This window comes from Hyla sarda, chromosome 2 (assembly GCF_029499605.1).
Source record: "Hyla sarda isolate aHylSar1 chromosome 2, aHylSar1.hap1, whole genome shotgun sequence".
NCBI lineage: Eukaryota > Metazoa > Chordata > Amphibia > Anura > Hylidae > Hyla > Hyla sarda.
The window spans coordinates 234,296,184-234,322,917 of NC_079190.1; the positions used below are offsets into that span (position 1 = coordinate 234,296,184).

The 26,734-nt window shown below is 42.3% G+C and overlaps 2 protein-coding genes across 5 annotated transcripts in view; one reads left to right on the forward strand and one right to left on the reverse strand.

Annotated features, from left to right (window-relative positions):
• The window catches only part of LOC130355867 (bone morphogenetic protein 8B-like), a 189,023-nt gene extending 183,230 nt beyond the window's left edge, over positions 1 to 5,793 (reverse strand). Inside the window, exon 1 of one of the 2 annotated variants that reach the window (XM_056556649.1) lies at positions 5,675 to 5,793. The gene's annotated coding sequence lies outside the window, so the exon portion shown is untranslated. The remainder of the gene's footprint in view (positions 1 to 5,674) is intronic. The other variant, XM_056556650.1, reaches the window with a different exon arrangement.
• YPEL2 (yippee like 2) overlaps positions 5,787 to 26,734 on the forward strand; it is a 91,018-nt gene continuing 70,070 nt past the window's right edge. Inside the window, exons 1-2 of one of the 3 annotated variants that reach the window (XM_056556653.1) lie at positions 5,787 to 5,901; positions 20,790 to 21,107. In XM_056556653.1, coding sequence (XP_056412628.1) covers positions 20,991 to 21,107 — 117 coding nt within the window. In that variant the 5' untranslated portion in view covers positions 5,787 to 5,901; positions 20,790 to 20,990. Of the gene's footprint in view, positions 5,902 to 6,021; positions 6,184 to 6,504; positions 6,618 to 20,789; positions 21,108 to 26,734 lie in introns of those variants that run through there. The other 2 variants (XM_056556652.1, XM_056556654.1) reach the window with 2 other exon arrangements.

The following is a 26,734-nucleotide window of genomic DNA, read 5'->3' on the forward strand; positions in this document are numbered from 1 at the left end:
ATATGACCAAATTAGATTGTTTTTTAAGCTATTTCATTTCTCTGGTAAAACCGGGGATGGGGGAGGCAATGGGGCAGGGGCGGTGGTGGTTGGACTAGGGAGGACCCCAGGACAGGCAGGGGGAGAAAAGCGGGCAGTGGCGGTCTCCGGCGCCCGCTTTAAATCATTGATCTGCAGCGGCTTCTGCTGGGCGGGGGGGAAATAGCCGATAACTTATACCGGAATATCGGTTATCGGCCTGAAAGGTCACAGATTATCGGTATCGGCCCTAAAAAAAAAAAAATCAATATCGGTCGATCCCTACCCTTAAGACTGCCGCAGTGAAATGGTCTAAGCTGCTTCCGGGGGCCACAGGAGGACAAAAGGTTGAATTCCTTCCGCCTTTAAACTTTGGGATCTGGTCGACATTTCCTGGCTTTTGGTGTGATATGTCAGGGTCTTGAATGCTCAAAAGCCCAAGAATTCCAGATCATTTTCCTCACTCCTTTAAACAGATCAATTTCAAAGTCTGTCCAGTCAAAATTCTCTGCTATGCAGAAATTCAATCCTTTCTCCAATAATGTGACACTGTCTTTATCTAAAGGCACCCCAAGAGATTCACCACGAGGTTTTGATCGTCAGGCACTATTCTTTCCAAATAACTTTTTTCTTTCTCTTCACACTTGCCCTAGTTTCTACTAGATCTTCGTCCGCCTCTCCGGGTCCTCCTTCTAAAGGGTGAGTTGTATCCATGGCATATTTTTCTGCTGCACTACTTTTGGTGTCCATCTGCTTTCTTGTCTGTGATCTTTTGTCTCTACAGGGAAACCGCTGTCCCTGGCTCGAGTCAGTGGTCCAGTAGTCCTTACTTTTGTTCTTCTTTCTATACCCTTTTTTTTTATTTGTATTTTTTCCAATATTGCGCCACGTAAAGATCTGTTATGAACTTGTCTATTTTGCGTTATTTTATTTCTGTCTTTTAAAGTTTTTCAAAAAACTTGTCCGCTGCTGTAGTTAGACGACTCCTTAGTTCTACACAGGTTAGTGGTAACTCTTTCGTATTCCTTTTCATTTTGTTAAGTACTAGTTTCATGACATTCATGGAATGTGACATATGGGTCTGTGTATGGAAAGGCAAGGAGGAAAAATGAAAATGCAAAAACGAAACCTGGGGTGCCATCCATTTCTGGGTGCTCTTTGATGTATGTTTGGGGTCAGTGTCCTGCTGGAAGACCCAAGATCTCGACGCAAACCCAGCTTTCTGACACTGGGCTGTACAGTGCGACCCAAAATCCATTGATAATCCTCAGATTTCATGATGCCTTGTACACATTCAAGGCACCCAGTGCCAGAGGCAGCAAAACTCCATTTACTTCATTGAGCAGACCGGAGTCAAACGGTGACTCCGGTCAGCTCAGTTTTGACCCGTATCCGGTTTTGGACCGGACCTAAAACCGTAGTATACTACGGTTTTAGGTCCGGTCAGGAAACCGCATACGGGTCAAAACTGAGCCGTTTGACTCCGGTCGGCTCATTAAAGTAAATGGAGTCACGGGCTGATCCGGCTGGGGTACAGGAGCGCCCAGTTTTCCCCTCCCCCAGCCAGATCCGGCACCCGTATGTAAAAAACGAGGTGTGAATGCAGCCTAAGGCTACATTCACACTATGATTTCTTCATAAGGCTATCAGATCCAGCAGAGGGATTTCAAAACCCGCCGCTTTCATATCCCCTCTGGACCTGTGACGGGCAAAACCGTGCTATGCTGCTGATTTAAGTCCAACAATACAACTTATGCGGTGCAAAAATGAAATTGAAATTTCGCCGCTGGATCCGGCAGCCATTTGAAGAAATTGTGGTGTGATTGCACCCTTAGATGGCAGAGCTGTGCGTTGCGCTTTGCGCTAAATTTATCAAGTCCCATGGATCCTCTGGCGGTCTCTCATAGCCAATGATTCTAGGCTACTGTAGGAACTTAAGACTGCCTATCTCAATACTAATATTATGATGTATACATGGGGACCATAGGACTGTGAATGATACACTGTATATATATGTCTTTGGTGATCACCCAATGTATGCTTGCTTTGTTTTATGAAAAACTACAGTAAACTGAGTTTTCTATGTTTGCTAAGCTTATTCTTATGTTTTTTTTTCTTATTTTGCAAATAATGTTTTAAGGCAGGGGTCTGTGTGTGCATGTGTGGGTGTCTGTCTGCTTGTGTCTGTGTGTGTGCATGTATGTGTGTGTGTGTCTATGTGTGAGTGCATGTGTGGGTGTCTGTCTGCTTGTGTCTATGTGCATGTCTGTGTCTTGTGTGTGCATGTGTATGTGTCTGTCTGTCTATGTGTGCATGTGTGTGCGTCTGTCTGTGTGTGTGCATGTGTGGGTGTCTGTCTATGTGTGTGTCTGTCTGTGTGCCTGTCTGTCTGTGTGCATGTGTCTGTCTGTTTATGTGTGTGTGCATGTGTGTGTCTGTCTGTGTGTGTTTGTCTGTCTATGTGTGTGTGCATGTGTGGGTGTCTGTCTGCTTGTGTCTATGTGTGTGTGCATGTGTGTGTGTCTGTCTGTCTATGTGTGTGCATGTGTGTCTGTGTGTGTGCATGTGTGGGTGTCTGTCTATGTGTGTGTGCATGTGTGGGTGTCTGTCTATGTGTGTGTGCCCGTCTGTGTGTATGTGTGTGTGCCTGTCTATGTGCGCATGTGTGTGTGCCTGTGTCTGTCTATGTGTGTGTGCATGTGTGTGTCTGTCTGTCTATGTGTGTGTGTGTGTGTTTGTCTGTCTACGTGTGTGTGCATGTGTGTCTGTCTGTGTGTCTGTGTGCATGTGTGTCTGTCTGTCTGTCTATGTGTGTGCATGTGTGTGTGTGTCTGTCTGTCTATGTGTGTGCGCATGTGTGGGTGTCTGTCTGTCTGTCTGTGTGTGTGAGTCGGGGGGGGGGGGAGGGGGGTAATCGAAAATGCCACCTAATGTGGGGAGCCTGCCACTACCTAATGTGGGGAGCCTGCCGCCCACCCAATGTGGGGAGCCTGCCGCCCACCCAATGTGGGGAACCTGCCGCCCACCCAATGTGGGGAACCTGCCGCCCACCCAATGTGGGGAACCTGCTGCCCACCCAATGTGGGGAGCCTGCCTCTACCCAATGTGGGGAGCCTGCCTCTACCCAATGTGGGGAACCTGCTGCCCACCCAATGTGGGGAACCTGCTGCCCACCCAATGTGGGGAACCTGCTGCCCACCCAATGTGGGGAACCTGCTGCCCACCCAATGTGGGGAACCCCCAGAAGTAACACCCCATCATCCGTCAGCTCATGCTATTAACACACGGGGTGTCAGTGGAGGGTGTTGCTGGTGGATGATGAGGGGTGTATGATGAGGGCATTATATGTAATGGGCGCATGCGGCCCAGCCTCACCCAGCTGCTACCTCCAGTGGCCCCCGGATAATTTGAGTTTGAGACCCCTGATTTAACACCTTTCCTAATAAAAGTTTGAATCACCCCCCTTTTCCCATTTAAAAAAAAAAAACTGTGTAAATAAAATAAACATAAGTGGTATCGCCGCGTGCGGAAATGTCCGAATTATAAAAATATATCATTAATTAAACTGCACATTCAATGGCGCACGCGCGAAAAAATTCCAAAGTCCAAATTAGCGTATTTTTGAGTAACTTTTTATATAATGAAAAAATGAATAAAAAGCGATCAACAAGTCTGATCAATATAAAAATGATGCCGCTAAAAACGCCGCAAAAAATGAGCCCTCATACTGCCCCATATGCGGAAAAATAAAAAAGTTATAGGGGTCAGAAGATGACAATGTTAAACGTATAAATTTTCCTGCATGTAGTTATGATTTTTTTCAGAAGTACGACAAAATCAAACCTATAAAAGTAGGGTATCATTTTAATCGTATGGACCTACAGAATAAAGAGAATGTGTCATTTTTACCGAAAAATGTACTGCGTAGAAACAGAAACCCCCAAAAGTTACAAAATGTTTTTTTTTTTTTCCCAATTTTGTCTCACAATGATTTTCTTTCCGTTTCGCCGTAGATTTTTGGGTAAAATGACTGATGTCATTACAAAGTAGAATTGGTGGCGCAAAAACTAATCCATCATATGGATTTTTAGGTGCAAAATTGAAAGAGTTATGATTTTTTTAAGGTAAGGAGGGAAAAATGAAAGTGCAAAAACGGAAAAAACCTTGGTCCTTAAGGGGTTAAGGACGCAGGGTTTTTCCATTTTTGTTTTTTCCTCATCACCTTCTAAAAATCATAACACTTTCAATTTTGCACCTACAGACCCATATGAGGGCTTACTTTTTTATTTTTCCATATACAGGGATGTATGAGGGCTAATTTTTTGCACCGTGATCTGAAATTTTTAATCGGTACCATTTTTTTTTATGGGACTTTGCGATTGCTTTTTTATAAATTTTTTTAGGGTATACGAAGTGACCAAAAATACGCAATTTTTGATTTTGGAAAATGTTTTTTTATGTGTATGCCATTGCCATAAAAATATATACTTCGGACATTTACGCACGTGGCAACACCACATGTTTCTTTTTATTTACATTTTTTTTAAATGGGAAAAGGAGGCTGATTCAAACTTTTATTACTGAAGGGGTTAAAGTGTATCCGTCAGATCCCAAAAAAAATAAAAAATGTTTTTTAATATATCAATCAGTACCTAATCCTGAACATGTACATCTAATTTTTGTGTCCAGCACCTTTATTTTTATTTTTTATTACACTTTTAATTTAGCTCACTATTCTGAATTCCTCTCAAAGGGAGGGGGCGTGGCCTCACTGTGCAGGTCTCCGCCCCCTCCCTCAGTATGCTGTCTGCTCACATCTCCCCTAGCATTAGTAAAACTACAACTCCCAGCTTTTCTTCACTGACAGTAGCGGGACACAAGCTGACAGTGGGAGGATTTTTCCTCCAGCTGTGAGCCCTGCGCTCACAGCTGTCAATCAAGGAAGTGTGTCCATGACATAGGTGATGATGCATGGACACAGCAGGACTACTATGTGTCCAAGCAGGCAGAGGGGTCAGTTGTTTGACTGGCTTTTTCAAATGAAATACTGAAAATTTTCTAATGAAAGCAATTGCAAAACCTACAAAAAAATCTAAGGTTTTTGTATGTGACAGTGCCCATTTAAATCACTTTTTTTTTTAGTCCCTATAGGGGACTATTACATGCGATCCTTTGATTGCATACACTGAACAATGCTATGCCATAGTATAGCATAGATCAGCGTTATTAGTCTTCTACTGCTTCAGCCTGGATGTCAGGCATGGAACAGCAGAGTGACGATCGGACGTCGGGAAGCAAGGTAAGGAGCCTCCCACTGTCCTCTCGTTCGGGACACCGCAATTTCACAACACGGTTCCGAACAGCTTGTCAAAAAAACTGGAAAAAAAGCAATGCAATTGGTTGCTATGGGCAACTGTACCACTCTTCCTCTATACAGGTTTTGTGCCTCTCTTCCTCTATACAGTGCCTGTAATTTCAAGTCCAGCCAGCAGATGGCAGCTCTTATGACAGCTCTTACAGTCTCCCATTCTGTTTTTTTTTTTTAGCGTCTTATTAGACATGTGCTACATAGCAACAAACAGTGACGCTGCCTGAGTGTGTGCCAATTTTGGCGCCTTTTGCACCAGCCACTGTAAAGTATACTTTAGTGTAATACCTGGACAGCAGTGTCGTACATAACATGTCCCTCCTCAGAGCCCTGACCCAGCAGTAGTCGCTGCTACAGGGCAGCCTTTAGAAGGCTGGTACAAGTCACTCTTTGCCTGCAGTAACGGGGAAATAGCGGTACACCGCAAGGACTTGCACGTTCTCCATCCCGTGTGCCCCGACACGGCGTACACAGGGATACGAGTCTACCGGTTGTTCCCTCTTATTGATATAGAGGTAATATCCAAGCAGCGCCCCTGTCCCGCCCCGCTACCGTCTCTGCCTTCTTATTGGCTCTCGCAGAAAAGAGGCGGTGGCGAAGCTCAGCCAATCAGCGCTGTGTTGCTAGCTGCTCGCCGCTACGTATAGGTGGATTCAGGTGTCACTTATGTGTGAGCTGGTCCGGTTGTTCTTGTGTATAACTGCATAGACCTCAAATGCAGAACTGCCTGGAAAGTGGCTACGGCTGCCTGACCATTAGCGCTCGGGACGCGGCTGCGTGACGTCTCGCCGGGCTGTGTAAGTGTGGCAGGAGCTGGGGTGCTTGTCTGGGTGGATGTGCCCCATCAGAGGCTTGCCAGGTGGTGCCAGCAAAACATGCGCAAGAGGGGAAAAAAAAAAAAGAGTTCTTACTACAGACCGTGGCCTCTGCGGAGAAACGCTGCTCTCATGCCAACCTTGTGCGTCAGTTGTGCCAAGCTTCCTGTCTGGACGGGGCTGGCGGTGGACGAGCAGGGCTGGGGTGTCATCTGGCTTTCCTGTCATGTACTAGAGTTTGGGGGGGGGGGGGGGTTACTGTGCAGCCCCCTGTATCGCTTCCTCCGCTATTGGTGGCTAACACTGGGGTCTTATTGCCACACAACATAAGTGCAAAGGCGCACAAGTATGCACTGACGTAGACCAGGCTGTGGCCCATTGGGGCGCTGTGGCCTATTCACCGAGCCCTGTGGCAGGTATAGCTGTCAGACTTTTCCTGCGTGCTGTTTACATTGCCTTCCTGTCAGCACAGGGCCTGTTGTGACAGACGAGTCTTCAGAAGGTTGTTATATTGAGGTATCCATGTGGTGTTATTTACCAACACACAGGAATGGAGGAGTGTCACATCCTGCCCTGCTTGTGGTGTCACAGCTCGGGATGGGGGAAGATACAGGGTCTCCCAACTAGTGTGCCTCCAGCTGCTGCAAAACTACAACCCCCAGTATGCCCGGACAGCCGAAGGCTGTCCGGGCATGCTGGGAGTTGTAGTTTTGCAGCAGCTGAAGGCTGTCTGAGCATGCTGGGAGTTGTAGTTTTGCAGCAGCTGAAGGCTGTCTGAGCATGCTGGGAGTTGTAGTTTTGCAACAGCTGTAGGCTGTCTGAGCATGCTGGGAGTTGTAGATTTGCAACAGCTGAAGGCTGTCTGAGCATGCTGGGAGTTGTAGTTTTGCAACAGCTGAAGGCTGTCCGGGCATGCTGGGAGTTGTAGTTTTGCAACAGCTGAAGGATGTCCGTGCATGCTGGGAGTTGTAGTTTTGCAGCAGCTGAAGGCTGTCTGAGCATGCTGGGAGTTGTAGTTTTGCAGCAGCTGAAGGCTGTCTGAGCATGCTGGGAGTTGTAGTTTTGCAACAGCTGTAGGCTGTCTGAGCATGCTGGGAGTTGTAGATTTGCAACAGCTGAAGGCTGTCTGAGCATGCTGGGAGTTGTAGTTTTGCAACAGCTGAAGGCTGTCCGGGCATGCTGGGAGTTGTAGTTTTGCAACAGCTGAAGGATGTCCGTGCTTACTGGGAGTTGTAGTTTTGCAACAGCTGAAGGCTGTCTGGGCATACTGGGAGTTGTAGTTTTGCAACAGCTGAAGGCTGTCTGAGCATGCTGGGAGTTGTAGATTTGCAACAGCTGAAGGCTGTCTGAGCATGCTGGGAGTTGTAGTTTTGCAGCAGCTGAAGGCTGTCTGAGCATGCTGGGAGTTGTAGTTTTGCAGCAGCTGAAGGCTGTCTGAGCATGCTGGGAGTTGTAGTTTTGCAACAGCTGAAGGCTGTCTGAGCATGCTAGGAGTTGTAGTTTTGCAACAGCTGAAGGCTGTCCGGGCATGCTGGGAGTTGTAGTTTTGCAACAGCTGAAGGCTTTCCGGGCATGCTGGGAGTTGTAGTTTTGCAACAGCTGAAGGCTGTCCGGGCATGCTGGGAGTTGTAGTTTTGCAACAGCTGAAGGCTGTCTGGGCATACTGGGAGTTGTAGTTTTGCAACAGCTGAAGGCTGTCTGGGCATACTGGGAGTTGTAGTTTTGCAACAGCTGAAGGCTGTCTGGTCATGCTGGGAGTTGTAGTTTTGCAACAGTTGGAAGCACACTGGTTGGGAAACACTAAGTTAACTTATGTACGTGTGTATATAGATAGCTAGATATTTGGTAACAATTTGCACCAAAAGTGTTGCGGAGAGCTAATCTTTAGTTACTATGACAACACCACCACTGCTTTTCCATCCACTGGTTTTAGTAGATGTCCAGATGACACACAAGTGATAATGCTGCACGGTACATTTGTATTGGTTTTATTTAGCGGTCAGGAAATGGCTATGAGCATACGCCGGGTGTCACTTTAAATTTTTTTTTTTTTTATTGTGGATGTTTTATCCTAATCTATATGTTTTTGATTCTTCTGGGCTGATCAAACCAAGACACATGGTTGTCTTAATTCTTAGAAACTTTTAAATGGGCACTATCATTAGAAAAAAAAAAAACTTTTTGTTGTGTCATAAAAGACCTAAAGACATTAAAAGTTTTGATCGTTTGGGGGGCTGAATGCTCAGACACCAACCGATCAGTTGAACAGGTCGGAAGAAGTAAACGTTTAGAACGTTTACTCCCGGATCTGTCATGTGGCGGTCTCATAATGGAAGGCTATGGGACCTTCTCAGTCATATAGAGTCGGTGTGATAATAAATCCTGCGTCTTATCAGATTAATTTGGGGAGATTTATCAAAAAACTGTCCAAAGGAAAAGTTGCTGAGTTGCCCATATCAACCAATCAGATCACTTCTTTCATTTTTTAGAGACATTTTCAGAAATAAAAGTAATGATTGGTTGCTATGGGCAACTTTTCCTTTAGACAGGTTTTGATAAATCGCCCCCATTGTCCCTCACAACTAAGGCTATGTTCACAAGACGGAATTTCCAAGCGGTATTCCGTGGGAGTATTCTGCTTGGAACTTCCACTGAGTTCTATTGGTTCCAGTGGGATTCTGCTGCACTGTGCATGCGGCGGAATTTCTGTGGCTCTGCAGAAATCCTGATTCCAGCGTCCATAGAAAGAGAGTAGATGGGGGATATTTATCAAAGTTGTCTATGTCCCGCATCAATATAGACCAAACTACAGAGGGTTAGTGTGGTCTATTGTGCGCCTAATTTATCAAAAGGTGCACGGCTCTTGATAAATTCTGTGCACAGACTTCGGGATCTATGCTTTAGACTGTATTTAAACCTGCTCCAGAATGGTCTGACATTTCGGCGTACTTTCAGCCAATGCGACTTGTTGCTGAAAAGTCGCTTTTGATAAATTCAGCACAAATGCATTTTCCAATGCATTTCCATCTAAAATAGACCAGAATGCATCATGTTCTAAAAATCCTCTAGAGCAAAAGTCGCAGAAAAGTCGCACATATTTAGACTGCGACTTTCTGTGCGACAAATTTAGACAAGAAAAACCAGTCTAAATCCTTTGATAAATCTCCCCCGATATGTCTAATCTTTCTGAAGCTTCACATCGGAATGCATTGCTGTTGGTGCATTTCCGAGCAGTCCTAGCATTCGCTGGTACGTTTAAGGCTATGGAATCTATTTGTTATTTCCGAGCAGACATTACGCTCACTTTCCGCCATGTGAACATGGCCTAACTGAGACGGTTCCGTTTGTCTGCTTCTCTCTCTGCTCGTTTTAGTGAATACTCAGACCCTGACCAATAAAACTTTTGATGTGTCTAAAGTGTTTTTGCTAGGACAGGTGCACCTTAAAGGGGTACTCCAGCACTAAGACATCTTATTCCCTATCCAAAGGATAGGCTTGCATTGAGGGGGTGGAGCGTGATGCCACACGGGGGCGGAGCCGTGATGTCACAATACTCCAGCCTCGTGATCGGCAGTCATCAGACCCGGAGCGAACGTGTAACGGGGTGCTGCGTGAAAGATCACGGAGGTCCCCAGTGGCGGGACCCCCGCGATCAGGCATCTTATACCCTATCCTTTTGGATAGGGGATATGATGTCTTAGCGCCGGAGTACCCCTTTAACAGTAGTTACTTTTGTTGACTGTTGTCATTTTAAAGGGGCAGTAAGCCTCTAGTCATGTCACTGCTGTAGTCAGTAACTTGTAAAAATGTTACTATGGCTACTTTCACAATGCTGTTTGTTTCCGGCAGTGTGAAGCCCATTATTTTAGGATCGCGAATAGCTGCTTGCCGCTAAAAAATAATGGGTACTTCGGGACCCCATCATAGTGAATGAGGTCCATTTTCGGCCAAAAAATTTTATTAAAATAGAGCCTGACAGACCCATTAGTGATGGGTCCCGACGGGAGTGTGAAAGGAACCTTAGTAAGATAGGGAGAAGCATGAAATGACAATCCTGTATGGAGCATATTACAATACAGAGGATACATGTACACAAGAAATCAGACCTCACATAGTATCAAACTATCAATTTAACAAAGAGCAGTGAGCCCACAAGAGCTTACAATCTATGAGAAAATAGGGACACAGAAGGGCTTGCTTTGTATAGAGATTGACCGATTATTGGTTTGGCCGTTATTCACGATTTTGGACGTTATCGACAATTACCTTGCCAATAATCCGATAATGCACCGCCCCGCACACCCCACTGCACCGCACGCCGGCCAGAGACCGCCGCCACTGCCCCATTGCCTCCCCCATCCCCGGTTTTATAATTACCTGTTTCCAGGGTCCGCACTACTTCTGGCTCCTGCTGTGTCCTGCGTTACGCTGCGCAATGATGAGTGACGTCCTCAACGCGACGTCACCGTCAGTGCGCACAGTGACAGCTCACGACGCCGCTGGAGCCAGAAGTAGCGCGGCCCCGGGAACAGGTAATTATAAAACCGGGGATGGGGGAGGCAATGGGGGGTGCGGGGGGCGGTGGTTGGACTAAGGACCGGCAGGGGGAGAGAAGCGGGCAGCGGCGGGGGTGCTGAAATAGCAGATAACTTATACCGGAATATCGGTATAAGTAATCGCCTATCGGCTTCAAAGTCCACAGATTATCGGTATCGGCCCTAAAAAATCGATAACGGTCGATGCCAGTGAGGGACGTGGTGATCATCAGACAGACAACTTTCTGATCTCCTTGTCATTAATCTCATTGAATAACCCTGCAGCTTCTTCCTAGCCTGAAATTACTCCTTGCTGCAACTGGCTGTTAGGGTATGTGTACATTGTATTTATTTTTTTTTTTCATGGAGTCTCAGATTTCTTTCATGTATGGTCACTCTTTAGACCCCATACTTTGCCCCCTCCCATAGACCTGCATTGAGGGGGCGTGGCTGTGACATCACGAGCCCCGGCACCCGCACTCAGCGTTCGGAACAAAATTTTCAACTTCCCATTGAAGTCAGTGTGATGTGCATAGCACACTAGAATATACTCCTAAATAGCCATGTAAATCTGGCCTCAGGCTGAAATCACACATGCAATTTTTGGTGCATTTAAAACGAATTAAAATAAATAAAGGGGCTATGCCCTGGGAGTTGGGTTTTAGGGAACTATGCTTATTGTAGTATTAAAAAAAAATCTATTCCCTTCAGAGCTCCTGCAGTGCTCTGCTCCAGTCCCCCGGTTCAATCCTCTTCCTGAGTGTTATGCTTAGGCCCGGGAAGTTAGCCACAGCAGCAATGTCTTGCCTCGGCCGGTGATGGACTGATCATCAGTATGACACATTGGGCCCTTGTGCTTCCTGGGCCCAAGCATTACGCTGCAGCTCAGGCAGAGGATTGCATCAGGGACCAGAGCAGGACACCGGAGGCGCCACGGGAGCGTTGGAGGTGAGTAAAGTTTTTTTTTTGTTTTTTTTTTTAACATACTACACGATGCACAATGGCCATAGCTCACTAAACGCCCCCCTCCCGCTGGATGACCCTTTTAAGTCCAAGCCAGGGATTAATTAAGAACAAATGAGAAATTTATAGAAAACACTTCAAAAACACTTCAAAAATTTGTTGTACATCTTGGCAAAACATTAACCTTTTCTAATATACATCATGAAAAAATGTTTATCTCCTTTTTTTTTTTTTTTAATAGATAACATGGCTTTAAAAAAAAAAAAAAAAAAAAAAAAACACTAGGGGTCCCCATTCCATCCAGAACATGATTGTCTGACTGCAGCATCATCTTTGTCCAAGCTGAAGCATGGGCTGTGACAAAGTCCAGTAAGTGAGGGCAGAATTAGCACTCCTCTGTGTGCTCACTCTTGTCCTGTCTGAAAACAGAGAGAATACAGAGCAGCCTGCTATGATTGAAGAGACCCAGCACAGCAGACTCAGGGTAGAAGTGAAGCCAAATACAGAAGTTAGCCACATTAAAAAAGACATGACTTTAATCTATAACATGTATTTTTTTTTCTGTGATATGGCAGGTACGCTTTAGGCTGAATACATGAGATGGCTATCAATGTAATAAAAAATGGGTAAATGTTAAACAAAAAGGGGGGGGGAAAGTTTTTTTTATTTCCTGATCAAAGATTGGCTTACCTTTTGGATGTGTATGGGTATTGGTCAAGGCTGTCAAGACTTCCCCCAAGACATCTGATGCTGCAGTATCAAACTAGCACTAGCTAGCACATCTTATTTTATGTGTTTATCTGTTGGGCTACACCATTTCTAGCCAACTACTGTACAATCTATTAGATAGCGAAAGTCTTGCAGTGTTTAGTCCATCACAACCCAAGGTTGGTTTGGCGGTAATTGACTCAATACCACAGTTCGCAGTGAGTTTAGTAACAATGTTTGTTGGCAGAAATGTTTGAGAAATTGATTGTATTTTTACAACAACCATCAAACATTTTAGGTCTCCTATGTAGATCCTGTTAAACACTAACAATTGCTGGAGTGGTGATATATTAGATCTTTTTTTTAAGAAGCAAACGCAGTGAAGCAATTCTGTAAATATTTTAACCTAGCCTAACAATGTGTGGGTCAGGGAGGAAAAGAAACATATTTCATTACTGTCTTCTCTAACTGTGTGTATAGCATTGTAAAGAAACAGGAGGCCACAAGGAAGCATTTTCTTATCATTTATATGTATGCTATAAGACTTCTTCAGTCTCTTGCCTGCACCAGTATGTTGGAATCAGATGAATGAGACTTATAGGTGAGCACTATTTAGAACTGATGCTGAAAGCAGATCACCTCCTAGAGAGTCCAAGGAATAAGCGGTGTTAGTGATAAGTTTAGCCATACCTGTACTGAAAGTTACTGTTTATACATAAGCTTTTTAACTGCTTATATGGGTTGTTTGCTTTGAAAAAAAATCATTTTTTCTTAGAAGAGCCATCCAATATTAAGCTGGCCCTATTTTGCACCACTGCTAGGACCCCTGTTAAATAGGTGTAATCTCTTGGTCACCTGACAGTGAGGATAGGTGTTATGTAGCTAATCAATTGAGGTCTCACTGCTGGGACCCCCATTGATAATGAGAATAGAGTTCTCTGGGTGAATAAAGAGGAAGCATGTGTATGCAAGGCCTTTCCTATTTTATTCTGTATCGAAATTCAAAGATGGCCGGCGGGCCATTTGTCCCCAGGACAAAAAACCTTTGTTCTTGTGGTTGAACCCTCAGGTATTAGCTAGGTATTGCCTATCCTGGGAATGGGTGGTAATTTTTTTTTCTTTTTAATCTTGGGATAAACCCCCCCCCCCCCTTTTTTTATATATATATTTTTTTTCTTTTAAATCTTTTTGCAGCACTACTGCAGATAATTAGGTTTCCACTCTTAATGAAATAAATCTTTGGTTCTTGTAATGCACTAACATTGCATGGATTCGGTGTATGGTCGGGGTCTGCTGGCACCCACATTAATCATCATGCTGTGGGTACGCCGGTCTCTCTCAGCTAAAAGATTTCAATAAAGTGCCAGTAATGTATGTGCACGGCCTAACCCTATCTTAGACTGAACTAGGGTTTTTCATTCTGGTGATCAGTGGGAGTCTCTGGTCATATTTCCTCAGATCTTGCATATGTCACCTATCCAATGGATAAGTGATAAACTCTTCAGGCTTGTGTCCCCAATTGAAGCTATTATGTGCCCTGGTTAGTAGACTAAGTTCCTTCACAGGGCCCCCTCTATTAAATCTCTTATATTCTCTATCCCACACATATGCATCTTTTATATAAAAAAAAAAAAAGATCTGTCCCAGTCTTTCTCTTTTATTTTATTTTAATTTTTTTGTCTGAGTAGAATAAAACCTATAAGCAGACCGAAAAAGAATGTCTGAAAGAGCAGGAATAATACTGTACTCATTTCTCATGCATGTTTGTACCCCATAATTGTAAGCGCTGCGGAATCTGTAGGCGCTATATAAATAAATAAAATTTAAATAAATAAATAATGCATAGTTGGAGCCTTCTGACATTGAATGCTAGTACTCAGCTGTGAGAACCTAACAAAAGCCAAATGTAAGTTGCTACAAGAAATCTTTGTTTACTAGACAAAGGTCAGTGCTATAAATACTTCAATAGTTACGTTATAAGTGATCCCTAGATTGCTAACTAATATCATAGTCCACGTTTTATTTTATACCTTGTAGGTGCCTTCTTGTTATCAATAGATAGCATAAATGTGAGTCCTATTCACTTAGAGAGAGGCTGGGAATACTTCACAACAATTATGTTAATACGAGGATTACATTAACTGGAATTATTACACCACAACATTAACTTATGGATTCATTGTGTCAGTACATCAGTAATGTCCAGTTGTTATTTTAACCCCTTAAGGACCACAGGTTTTTCCGTTTTTGCACTTTAGTTTTTTCCTCCTCACCTTTTTAAAAATCAAAACCCTTTCAATTTTCCTAAAAATCCGTATGATGGCTTATTTTTGGCACCAACAATTCTACTGTGCAGTGACATCAGTAATTTTACTCCAATAATCTATGGCGAAACGGAAAAAAAAAAATAATTGTGCGACAAAATTGAAGAAAAAAAACGCCATTTTGTAATTTTTGGGGCTTCCCTTTCTACATTTTTTGTAAAAATGATACCTTATCTTTATTCTGTAGGCCCATACGATTAAAATGATACCCTACTTATATAGGTTTGATTTTGTCGTACTTCTGGAAAAAATCCTAACTACATGCAGGAAAATGTATACGTTTAAAATTGTCATCTTCTGACCCCTATAACTTTATTTTACCACGTATGGGGTGGTATGAGGGCTCATTTTTTGCACCGTGATCTGAAGTTTTTAGCGGTACCATTTTTTTGTATTGATCAGACTTTTTGATCGCTTTTTATTTTTTTTTTTCATGATATAAAAAGTGACCAAAAATAAGTTATTTTGGAATTTTTTTTTGGTGCACACGCCATTGATCGTGCGGTTTAATTAATGATATATTTTTAAATATTTTGGACATTTACACACGTGGCGATTTTATTTACATTTTTTCTATGGCTAAATGGGGGTGATTTGGACTTTTATTAGGGAAAGAGTTAAAGGGGGTTATCCAGGAAAAACTTTTTTTTATAGATCAACTGGCTCCAGAAAGTTAAACAGATTTGTAAATTACTTCTATTAAAAAATCTTAATCCTTTCAGTACTTATGAGCTTCTGAAGTTAAGGTTGTTCTTTTCTGTCTAAGTGCTCTCTGATGACACGTGTCTCGGGAACCGCCCAGTTTAGAAGAGGTTTGCTATGGGGATTTGCTTCTAAAATGGGTGGTTCCCGAGACACGTGTCATCAGAGAGCACTTAGACAGAAAAAAACAAACTTAACTTCAGAAGCTCATAAGTACTGAAAGGATTAAGATTATTTAATAGAAGTAAGTTACAAATCTGTTTAACTTTCTGGAGCCAGTTCATATATGTTTTTTTTCCTTGATACCCCCTTTAAATTACATTTACAACTTTTTTTTTTATACACTTTTTTGCAGTGTTATAGCTCCCATAGGGGGCTATAACACTGCACACACTGATGTTTTACACTGATCACTGCAAATCCATAGCTTTGCATTCATCACTGTTATCGGTGGTCGATTGCTCAAGCCTGCATCTCGGGCTTGGAGCAATCAGTCGCCGAATTGGCGCACCGGAGGAAAGTAAGAGGACCTCCGCTCACGTCCTAGCTGATCGGGACCATTGCAGTGGAAATGCAGTGTTCAGATCAGCCCCACTGAGCAGCCGGGAAGCTTTTACTTTTGTTTTAGATGCAGTGTTCAACTTTGAACGCCGCATCTAAAGGGTTAATAGCACGCGGCACCGCGATCTATGCAGGGCGCTATTAGCCCCGGGTCCCGGCTTCAGTTACATGCCGGGACCAACGTGATATGACACGGGGTCACCGCGGGAGCTGGCCAAGGACGTAAATATGCGTCCTTGGTCGTTAAGGGGTTAAAGGGGGTTGTGCAGAAGTGAATGGAACGCAGGTAATTTATTCCAAGTTGACTCCATTCACTTCAATGGAACTGAGCTGCAGTACCAACCTGAGTCAAATTGGTAACTAGAATGGTAAGATTTGCCTTTTTCCCATTTTTTTTTTTCCTAGACCCATTCCATTTAACACAAATAAAAAGTACAGAACAAAATACTGCCCTGAGAAAGTGTGTTTATTTATTTATACCCTTTTGGGGAAATGCTTTGTTTCTCACTTTTTGTTGAAATTTCCTGCATTTTTGTGCAGGGATCTGGAAATCCTATCGCCTGATGCCCGGGACATGTAGTTCCGGGTGCAGGGCAGGTGAATTATTATGATTATTATTAATTTTTTATAATGCCAGTGTGAGGTGCAGGAGCGGACGCAGACTTGCATGGGATGCAAGTCTGCACCTCACACCGGTGCTCACGGTGTATGGAGTGGGCTGATAGCACGGCATTTGGCAATCTCCACGTGCGGCTATTAACCCTTTAGGGTGATCCCCTGTGGAGGAAGCTGGAGGGCTTACCTCTGCATTCATGGCTGCCCCCATAGATCTGCATTTGATTGAGTCTGCCTTGAGCAGGCTCAACCAAATGAACACAGATCAATGGAGTTCAATAGAACTGCATTGACCTGTATGAGGAATCTAAATGATTCCTCCTAAAAAAGTAAAAATAAAAAAAAAAGTGTATTTAAAAAAAAAAGAAAGTTTAATAAAAGTTTAAAAACACCCATTAACCCCTTCCATATTAAGTTCATATCGCCCCCTTTTCCATATAAAAATATGTATGTAAACATAATGAAAATAAACCTATTTGGTAATGGCACGTGCATAATTGTCCGAACTATTACAAAATAACATTTTGTATCCCGTACGGTAAATGGCATTAACGTAAAAAAAATATATACACCAAGTCACAGAATTGCATTTTTTATGTTTATATCATCATATCCGAGAAAAAGGAAGTAAAAAAAAGTGTTCAAAAAGTCCGATCAATACCAAAATGGTACTGATACAAACGGCATATTACGGCCCCAAAAATTTGCCCTCGTACAGTCCAGTATACGTATACAGAAAAATAACAATGTTATAGCAGTCATGAATAAAAAAAAATAATTTTAAAGTTAAAATTATTAAAACATGACTGAAACTAAACAAATTTGTTATTGGTGTAATCAGGCCGACCTAAAGTATCAAAATAATATGTAAGTTTGACCACAAGGTGAATGATGACAAAAAAAAATAATTAGCTTTTTTTTTTTTTTTTTTTCACCTCAAATAATTTTTTGTTTTTGTTTCAGAGCATAAGTTATGGAAATATGAAAGGTGTTATTACAAAGTATACTTGGCCCCGCAAAAAAAACAAGCCTCATATAGGTCTGTAGATTGAAAAATAAGAGTTATGGCTATTATAGGAGGAGGAGGAAAATACAAAAGTGCAGAAATTAATAAAGACCTTATTTACATACTATTTTGGTTGAAATTATTTTATCTACCAGGACAAGTGGATTTTCTTGAGGGACAAGTAGATTGTGTTCCGCTTTAGGCCCTTGGACAAGTAGTGTTTTTTTTGTTTTTTTTTTCTCCCCACACCCTTGTTGTGTCTACAAATTCTATGTAGTCATTCTGACTTTTACCTGTCCTTTTATAGACTGGTAGGAATTTTTTTGATGATGGCATTTTGCATATTTGCTTCATTTTACATTTCAGATGCATTGGAATAATAGGAGTAATACTCATTAAACACAAAGGCCAACAATTTCTTAAATCTCTAATCTTGTGTTGTGGTTGTTTTTTTTTTTTCCCAGGAGCAAAACTAGACATTCACCTATTACTTATTTACAGCAGCAGTTTCATGTGGAATAGGAAGTGGGTTACTTGTTGAAAAATATGTAAACACATGGGGGGAGATTTATCAAAAACTGTGCAGAGGAAAAGTGGTGCAGTTGCCCATAGCAACCAGTCAGATCAGGAAAGAAGAAATCTGATTGGTTGCTATGGGCAACTTTTCCTCTGGACAGGTTTTGATAAATATCCCCCATAGTTGCAGTAGTGTGTAGAATGTAATTTGAGAAATGCCCAGTGTGTTCTATGTACACACATACACAGTCATGCTCTTCTCTTCGGCTCCAAGACTCTTGTATTAAATTTGCCCATAAAAAGATAAGGAGAGAGTGCTCTAACAGCTGCTATCAGCAACTCCACCAGGACAATGAATAAATAAGCATATACATTAATAGCATAAAGACAATAGATGGGTTTTCAAACCATTTCATTAAACATCCCAGTGAGCATTGTCTAAATTACAGACAACATCACTTTGTTCTGTGTGGATTTAAATAGTAATACTGATATCGTGTTCTAAACATTAGAATAGATATGTCATCTGTAGCTTCGAGCAAAACTTGTAACAATAATCTCAGCAGGTTCTTTCTGGCAAATGGAACATTTCGTAAGTGAAATATTAGCTTGGCTGGAATGGTACATATTATACTGGGGGTCAAGTCTGGGGTTTTCTTATGACCTTTTATTTATTAGCTATATGTAAACCTACATATGCATGTACACTGACTGGTTTTAGAAAAAAAATATTACATATTTGTTATTGTGCACTTGGAGCAAGGGTGATAAGTTTAGCAGTTTTAGGTTGAAAACTGTCTGGTCTTTGAAAGCCCATGAAAAACATTTTGCAGCACACTACTATGGAATCTGGAATGGTTAGCTTGTCTTTCAATTTTGATTCTCTTATTGTAGCATTGCTCTGGTCAGTTTATGCATGCTGCATTCTGGCCAGCTTTGTGTTAATGATGCTAGCCTGTCCGAACCTATGATGGGTTATTTATAGCATTCTTGGCCATCACTTCTGTGTGTGTGTGTGTGTGTGTGTGCACATTGTACTTTTGTATTGCCATAGCTTTTTGTCCAGTGTCAGCTTTTAGCTCTATTCTGATATTTTTGTTGTGTACCAGGTTGGGTTTTGTCTGTCCCGTCTGCGTCTTGTTATGTATTTTCTGTTGGTGTGTGTTCACATCTGTTCACGTCTTGACTCTTGTCCCCTCTTCAGACCTGTTTGTGCTTTATGCGTTTATGAATCTGTTTAGTATCTGTACCCGTGTTAAGATGTGTTTTTTGGATTTTGAGTTTCATCCAAGGTTAGATCCTGTCTTAGGCTGTGTTCACACCATGTTTTCAGCCATACGGGACCGCATACGGCTGGGGGAGCTCCCGTATCCCTGCCGTATGCCACCCATATGTAATTCATTTCAATGAGCCGACCGGAGTGAAACACTGACTCCGGTCGGCTCCTTTTTCCCCCTCATGCATTTTTCCCATCGGACCTAAAACCGTGGTGGACCACAGTTTTAGGTCCGGTGGAAAACAGCATACGGGGCAAAAATGAGCCGACCGGAGTCAGTGTTTAACTCCGGTCGGCTCATTGAAGTTAAGCCGATCTGTTTTCTGAGCTTTATTTTGTCCTTAACAAAGGAGTCCGTTTGCTTTGTATCTAGTAGAGATCGACCGATTATTGGTTTGGCCGATATTCACGATTTTGGACGTTATCGGCAATTACCTTGCCGATAATGCCCCGCACCGCCCTGGCCAGAGACTACCGCTACCCCATTGCCTCCCGCATCCCCAGTTTTATAATTACCTGGGCCCGGGGTCCGCGCCACCTCTGGCTCCTGCGGCGTCCTGTGTTACGCTGTGCGCTGCGCAGTGATTAGTGACGTCCTCAATGTGACGTCACCGTCAGTGCGCACAGTGACAGCTCAGGAGGATGCCACCGGAGCCAGAAGTATCGCGGACCCCGGGAACAGGTAATTATAAAACCGGGAATGGGGGGGGCAATGGGGAAGCGGCGGTCTCTGGCTGGTGTGGTGGCGGGGGGGCGTTCGAGGTGGTGGTGATAGGACTCAGGAGGACCCCAGGAAAGGCAGGGGGAGAGAAGTGGGTGGTGGCGACGGTCTCTGGCACCGCAAAAGCCGCTGCAGTTGATTGATTTAAAGCGCTCGGTATAAGTTATCGGCTATCTGCCCTAACTTCCACAGAGTATCTGCCCTAAAAAATCTATATCGGTCAATCCCTAGTATCTAGTTTGAATTAGTTCTGTGTATCCTCTTCTTGGTCTGTGTTCAGACCATTTGGTCTTTGAGCGTTTGTCTGTTTTGTGCTACTTTTGTATTCTTTCTACTTTGTATTCCAGCTGTTATTCTGTATTCTGGTTTATTGCCTGTGTCCCAGACCTGTACAGTTATATATATTTTTTGTTTTGACTATGACGCCCTTGCACCTTAGTTGGCGAAGGGACTGGTGGCAAGTTGTGAGCTGCCATTTAGGGCAGTTGTTCAAATAGACAGGGAAAGAGGGTTCTGGTATAAGTGTAGGGCTCCCTTTCCCTGCCCTATGTTACATATTTTTGACACTTATATTGCTAAATTCAGTTTGGCTTGTGTTTTTATCTATTTTTACTACTACAGCTGTCCCATTGAAATTTTCATATTCATTTTCTTGTTCCAGGTGGTTGGATAATTGAGGACTGTCTGTGGACACAACGGAACAAACAATTAGTGTTTTCTTCAGCGTGTGGAGCCTGCCCCCACACCCGTAACCTGCCAAACCACGGCCTTTACCTGTGTCTTCCGGTGTTTCCCGTGCGATCCTTCCTGCGGGAGCGCCTCGTGGGCCACTCCAGAGTTTACTCAGCGTTCAGTGGCTCCAATGGTGAAAATGACAAGGTCCAAAACGTTTCAGGCCTACCTGCCATCCTGCCACAGAACATATAGCTGCATTCATTGCAGAGCTCACCTGGCAAATCATGATGAGCTTATATCAAAGGTAAAATGGATTTTATACTTTAATAAACTCCTCTGGTGATGTCTTTTATAGACTTTACTCACTGTTACAGATAGTTGGTGTACATACATCTTTGTGTGCTCATACTTACTCTTTTCCTCATATATTAAATGACTGAGCAGGTTCTTGACCTCCATATATTTAGCTCATCCATGTTTTGCTACTTTGCCTGGTTTCTCCCAATACACCAGTCCTATACTCCAATAACATGCTAAAAAGTCTGGTCTCTTTCTGTGATATGTATGTATGTATGTATGTATGTATGTATGTATGTGCAAATATATACACATTTCTAGGAATATTAGAATGTGAGCTCCACAGGGGACAGGGATGATGTGAGTGATGACAATCATTCTGCAGTGCTATATATGATGTCAGTGCTACATAGATAATGGAAAATACATTTTACTTCATTTGTGACTGTTGGGTACTGGCTGACTTCCATCTTGACCTGCATGAGCTCTTCCATCGATGCATTGTTTCGTAATTCAGAATTTTATTTTGCTATTGCGCCATTATTCTGATGTATGCTGTGTTTTGTGTTCTTGTTTCCCAGACCAAAATAAAAAATAAATACCACCATTTCCTGTAAACTTGTTCCAGTGAATTTGAGCTTCACTTGATTAGTTTTAGAAATGCATATTTTCATTAAAGCTAATTTTATTCACTTTCATATTGGAAGATGTCAGGAAAGTCTGTTTTTTTTTCCACCAATATGAACATAAGTAAAATAAGCTATATTTAAAATATGCACTTCTAACTTATTTTTTTATTTAATTATTTATTTTCTCAAAACCAAACCTAAGGACAGGCCAGCAATCAATAAGCCATTGAAAAGCCCCTTTAAGAGTTGCACATTGTTAAGCATACCTAATATAATTTTGAGTTATCTGAATTGGTGCATTTAAATGGGCAGTGTCATTATAACAAGTCATTGAAACATATGAAAAGTTTTGATCAGTCAGGATGTTAGCCCATTCTCTCGGCTCTGTGTCATGTGACGGTCTCCTAATGTTGGTCTATTGGACTGTCTCATTCATGGACACAGAGCGAAGGGTGCATGGCTGCAAGCTTTTCTACCCACTTACTTTTTTTTTTAATCACAGGTTCCTTTTTAGGAGAGAGATGTTGAGGACTATTTTATGAAGTCATGTAAAATATCTGAGTAGTAGACGCACTTGCTCTCTCTATTAAAACTTGAAATCCTGAATTCTCCAGCCATTTTTTTTTCCAGGCAGCCACCATTCAGGTTACTATGGATGACATCCATACATTGACTTTTTCAAACTGTATATGGACAAATCATGGTTCATAGGTTGTCTCCCTACTGTAGAGGAAGTTCAGAAGAAATGAAACTGTTGTGAAGTGTTGCAGTAAGATTGTGGTTAAAGGTTTTGCTCACAGTAAATATTTACATGTTGCTCTGAAGGCCAGTTCACTGTGAATAACTCCTAGAGCCAGTTGATCCCAGTTTGATTGTTTTCATCTAGTGTTGTGTGTGTGTGTGTGTGTGTGTATATATACAGGTAAAAATGAAATTGACAATAGGTTCTATTAAATAACTAGCACTATAGTCTTCTTGTATGCATACTTTTATAGAACATTAGTTATAGCATCTGAAAACATTTGGTAATTCTGAGCTCTATAGATTGCATTAGATTTTAGGCAAATCTGTGACCTGATCGCTGTACTCTCTGGCTCCAAAGTTGCAGGAGGATTTAAACACTTCCTGCTACCAAGGGTAATTGCAGTTATGCTTTCAGGGTACGTTCACACATACAGGATCCTGGCAGATTTGATGCGCAGGATTTGTAACTGCAGATTAGAAGCTGTGCTCAGTCATTTAGTTTACATTGAAATCTGAAGCAGAAAATCCTGTGCATCAAATCCTGCGCATCAAATCTGCGTACATGTGAACGTACACTTAAAGGAAAACAGTCAGCTTGCTCCCCCGCACTAACCAGTGTTACTGGCTGGTAGTGCGGGGGATGCTAATCAGTTTGATTCTTACCGTGTCCAGATCACTCCCCACCCACAGAAATACCGATGAGCTGGGCGGCGCTGCGGCCAAAAAACGCTGACATCAGAGTGGTAATTAGCCCGGCCGGTGCAAGTTAGCACCTAATTAGCATATACCGAAAATAGAAGATTACGGCCGAACGGCGGGGCGCATCCGGGCACTGTAAGCATCAAACTGATCAGCGTCCCCCGCTTTACCAGCCAGTACTGCTGGTTAGTGCGGGGGGGAGCAAGCTGACAGTTTTCCTTTTTAAGGGGTACTCCAATGGAAAACCATTTTTATTTTATTTTTTTTAAAATCCACTTGTGCCAGAAAGATAAACAGATTTGTAAATTACTTCTATTTAAATATCTTAATCCTTCCAGTACTTATCAGCTGCTGTATGCTCCAGCGGAAGTTCTTTTCTTTTTGAATTTCTTTTGTCTGACCACAGTGCTGTCTGCTGACACCTCTGTCCATGTCAGGAACTGCTCAGAGCAGGGTAGGTTTGCTATGTGGATTTGCTCCTGCTCTGGACAGATGCTGACAAGAACAGAGGTGTAAGCAGGGAGCACTGTGGTCAGACAAAAGAAATTCAAAAAGAAAAGAACTTCTTCTGGAGCATACAGCAGCTGATAAGTACTGGAAGGGTTAAGATTTTTATATAGAAGTAATTTTACAAATCTGTTTTATTTTTGGCACCAGTTGAAAAAAAACTATTGTTTTCCACCGGAGTACCCCTTTAACTCCTTAGGGACTCAGACCATTTTCACCTTTTAAGGACTCCAGCGGCGGGACCCCCGCCGTCCGACATCTTATCCCCTATCCTTTGTTTAGAGGATAAGAGGTCTTAGGGCCGGAGAACCCCTTTAACCCCGTAAGGACGCAGACAATTTAATTTTTCCGTTTTCGTTTTTTTCCTCCTCACCTTCAAAAAATCATATCTCATTTATATTTTCATCCACAGACTAGTATGAGGGCTTGTTTTTTTGCGCGACCAGTTGTCTGTTGTAATGCCATCACTCACTTTACCATAAAATGTATGGCGCAACAAAAAAATATTATTTGTGTGTTGAAATTAAAAAGAAAACTGCAATTTTGCTAATTTTGGAAGGCTTCGTTTTCACGCCGTACAATTTACGGTAAAAATGACATGTTCTTTATTCTTTGGGTCAATTCGATTAAAATGATACCCATGATAACCTACTTTTCTATTACTCTTGCGCTAAAAAAAAAAAATCGCAAACTTTTTAACCAAATTAGTACATTTAAAATCCCTCTATTTTGAAGACCTATAACTTTTTCATTTTTCCTTATAAGCGGCGGTATGAGGGCTCATCTTTTGCTCCGTGATCTGTACTTTTTATTGATACCATATTTGCTTATATAGAACTTTTAATCCATTTTTTTATTAATTTTTTTTTTTTTTTGGAATAAAATGTTATAAATAAAGCATCTATTTTGGACTCTTTATTTTTTTATTTTTACGTTCACGCCGTACAGTATCATTAACATTTCATTTTAATAGTTCAGATATTTACGCACGCGGCAATACCAAATATGTATAAATAAAATATTTTTTTTTAACACTTTTTGGGGGTGAAATAGGGAAAATGTTTTTATTGGGGGAGGGGGTTTTTCACTTATTTTTTTTTACTTTTATTTTTACACTTTAATAGTCCCCATAGGGGGACTATTTATAGCAATCACTCGATTGCTAATACTGTTCAGTGCTATGTATAGGACACATCACTGATCAGCATTATCGGTCATCTTCTGCTCTGGTCTACGGGAAGGCAGATCAGAGCAGAAGACACCGGGAAGGCAGCCGAGGCAGGTGAGGGGACCTCATCTGCGGTGCTGGATGATCGGATCGCCACGGCAGCGATGCGGGCGATCCGGTCATCCATTTTAGTGACCGCGATGCTGCAGATGCCGTGATCTGTATTGATCACGGCATCTGAGGGTTTAATGGCGGACATCCGTACGATCGCGGTTGTCCGCCATTACGGGTGGGTCCCTGGCTGTGATCAGCAGCCGGGACCTGCTGTGCATGATCCGGGCATCGCTCCGATGCGCGCAGTTATGCTAAGGACGTAAATGTACGTCCTGGTGCGTGAAGTACCACCTCACCAGGACGTACATTTACGTCCTGCGTCATTGAGGGGTTAATAACTCGGCGATGCTTTTTCCTTTTTATTCTGATTTCAGAGATTGATTTTTCGTGACATAGTGATAATTTTTCGTTGTTACTTGCATTCCTTCTTGGTGAAAAATCCCCAAATTTCATGAAACTCTCTGCTTGTAAGGAAAATGGATATATATTTATTCACAAATACAAAATGTCTACTTTATGTTTGCATCATAAAGTTGGCATGTTTTTACTTTTTGAAGACCTTAGCAGCAATTTTCAGAATTTTCATGAAAAAAAAAATCAGGATTTTTCAAGGACCAGTTAAGTTTGAAGAGGATTTGAGGGGCCTTTCTGTGAGAAACACCCCAGCATAGAGACTGAACCCCCTCAAAGTATTCAAAATGGCATTCAGAAAGTGTGTTAACCCTTTAGGTGTTTCACAGGAATAGCAGCAAATTGAAGGAGAAAATTCAAAATCTTAATTTTTTTTTTTTTTACACTCGCATGTTTTTTATTTATTTATTTTTACCTCTTGTGAAAATAAAAAGTATGGGTCAACACCAGCATGGTAGTGTAAAAAAATATATATATTCTTTTTTACACCAGCATGGTAGTGTAAAAAAAAATTTTTTTTTTTTACAATAACATGCTGGTGTAGACCCCAACTTTTCCTTTTCCAAAGGGGTAAAAGGAGAAAAAGCCCCCGCAAAATTTGCAACGCAATTTTTCTCCCGAGTACGGAAATACCCCATATGTGGCCCTAAACTGTTTCCTTGAAATACGACAGGGCTCCAAAGTGAGAGAGGGCCATGCACATTCAAGGCCTAAATTAGGGATTTGCATAGGGGCGGACCCAGATGCAAGCATTAGGCTATATTCACATGGCCGAATTTCCTCAAGCGGAATTGTGCTTGAGGAATTCCTTCTCAAATGAAAGCTTAATATACTTCTATGGGAGTCCACACTCCCATTCACGCTTCTGCAGAATTTCCGCATCAACTCGGCACAAAATCCTAAAAAGCGGAAGCGGAATTGGGGCAGATGAGCGGAAATTTTGTCGTGTGAATAGGGCCTTACAGTTGCCTCCACTACAAAAAATATTTTACGCCAGTCATTCCCGAACAGGGTGCCTCCAGCTGTTGCTAAACTCCCAGCATGCCTGGACAGTCAGTGGCTGTCCAGAAATGCTAGTTGTTGTTTTGCAACAGCTGGAGGCTCCGTTTTTAAAACGCTGCCGTACGAGATTTTTTTTATTTTTATTGGGGGTGGGGGACAGTGTAAGGGTGTGTGTATATGTAGTGTTTTACCCTTTTATTTTAGTTTTTGTACATTCGCACTGGCGGAGGTTTACGGTGAATTTCCCACCAGGAGTTTGAGCTGCGGCAGAAAATTTGCTGCAGCTCAAACTTCAAGCAGGAAACTCACTGTAAACCCCTGACCGTGTGAATGTTCCCTGTGCAAACCTCCAGCTGTTGC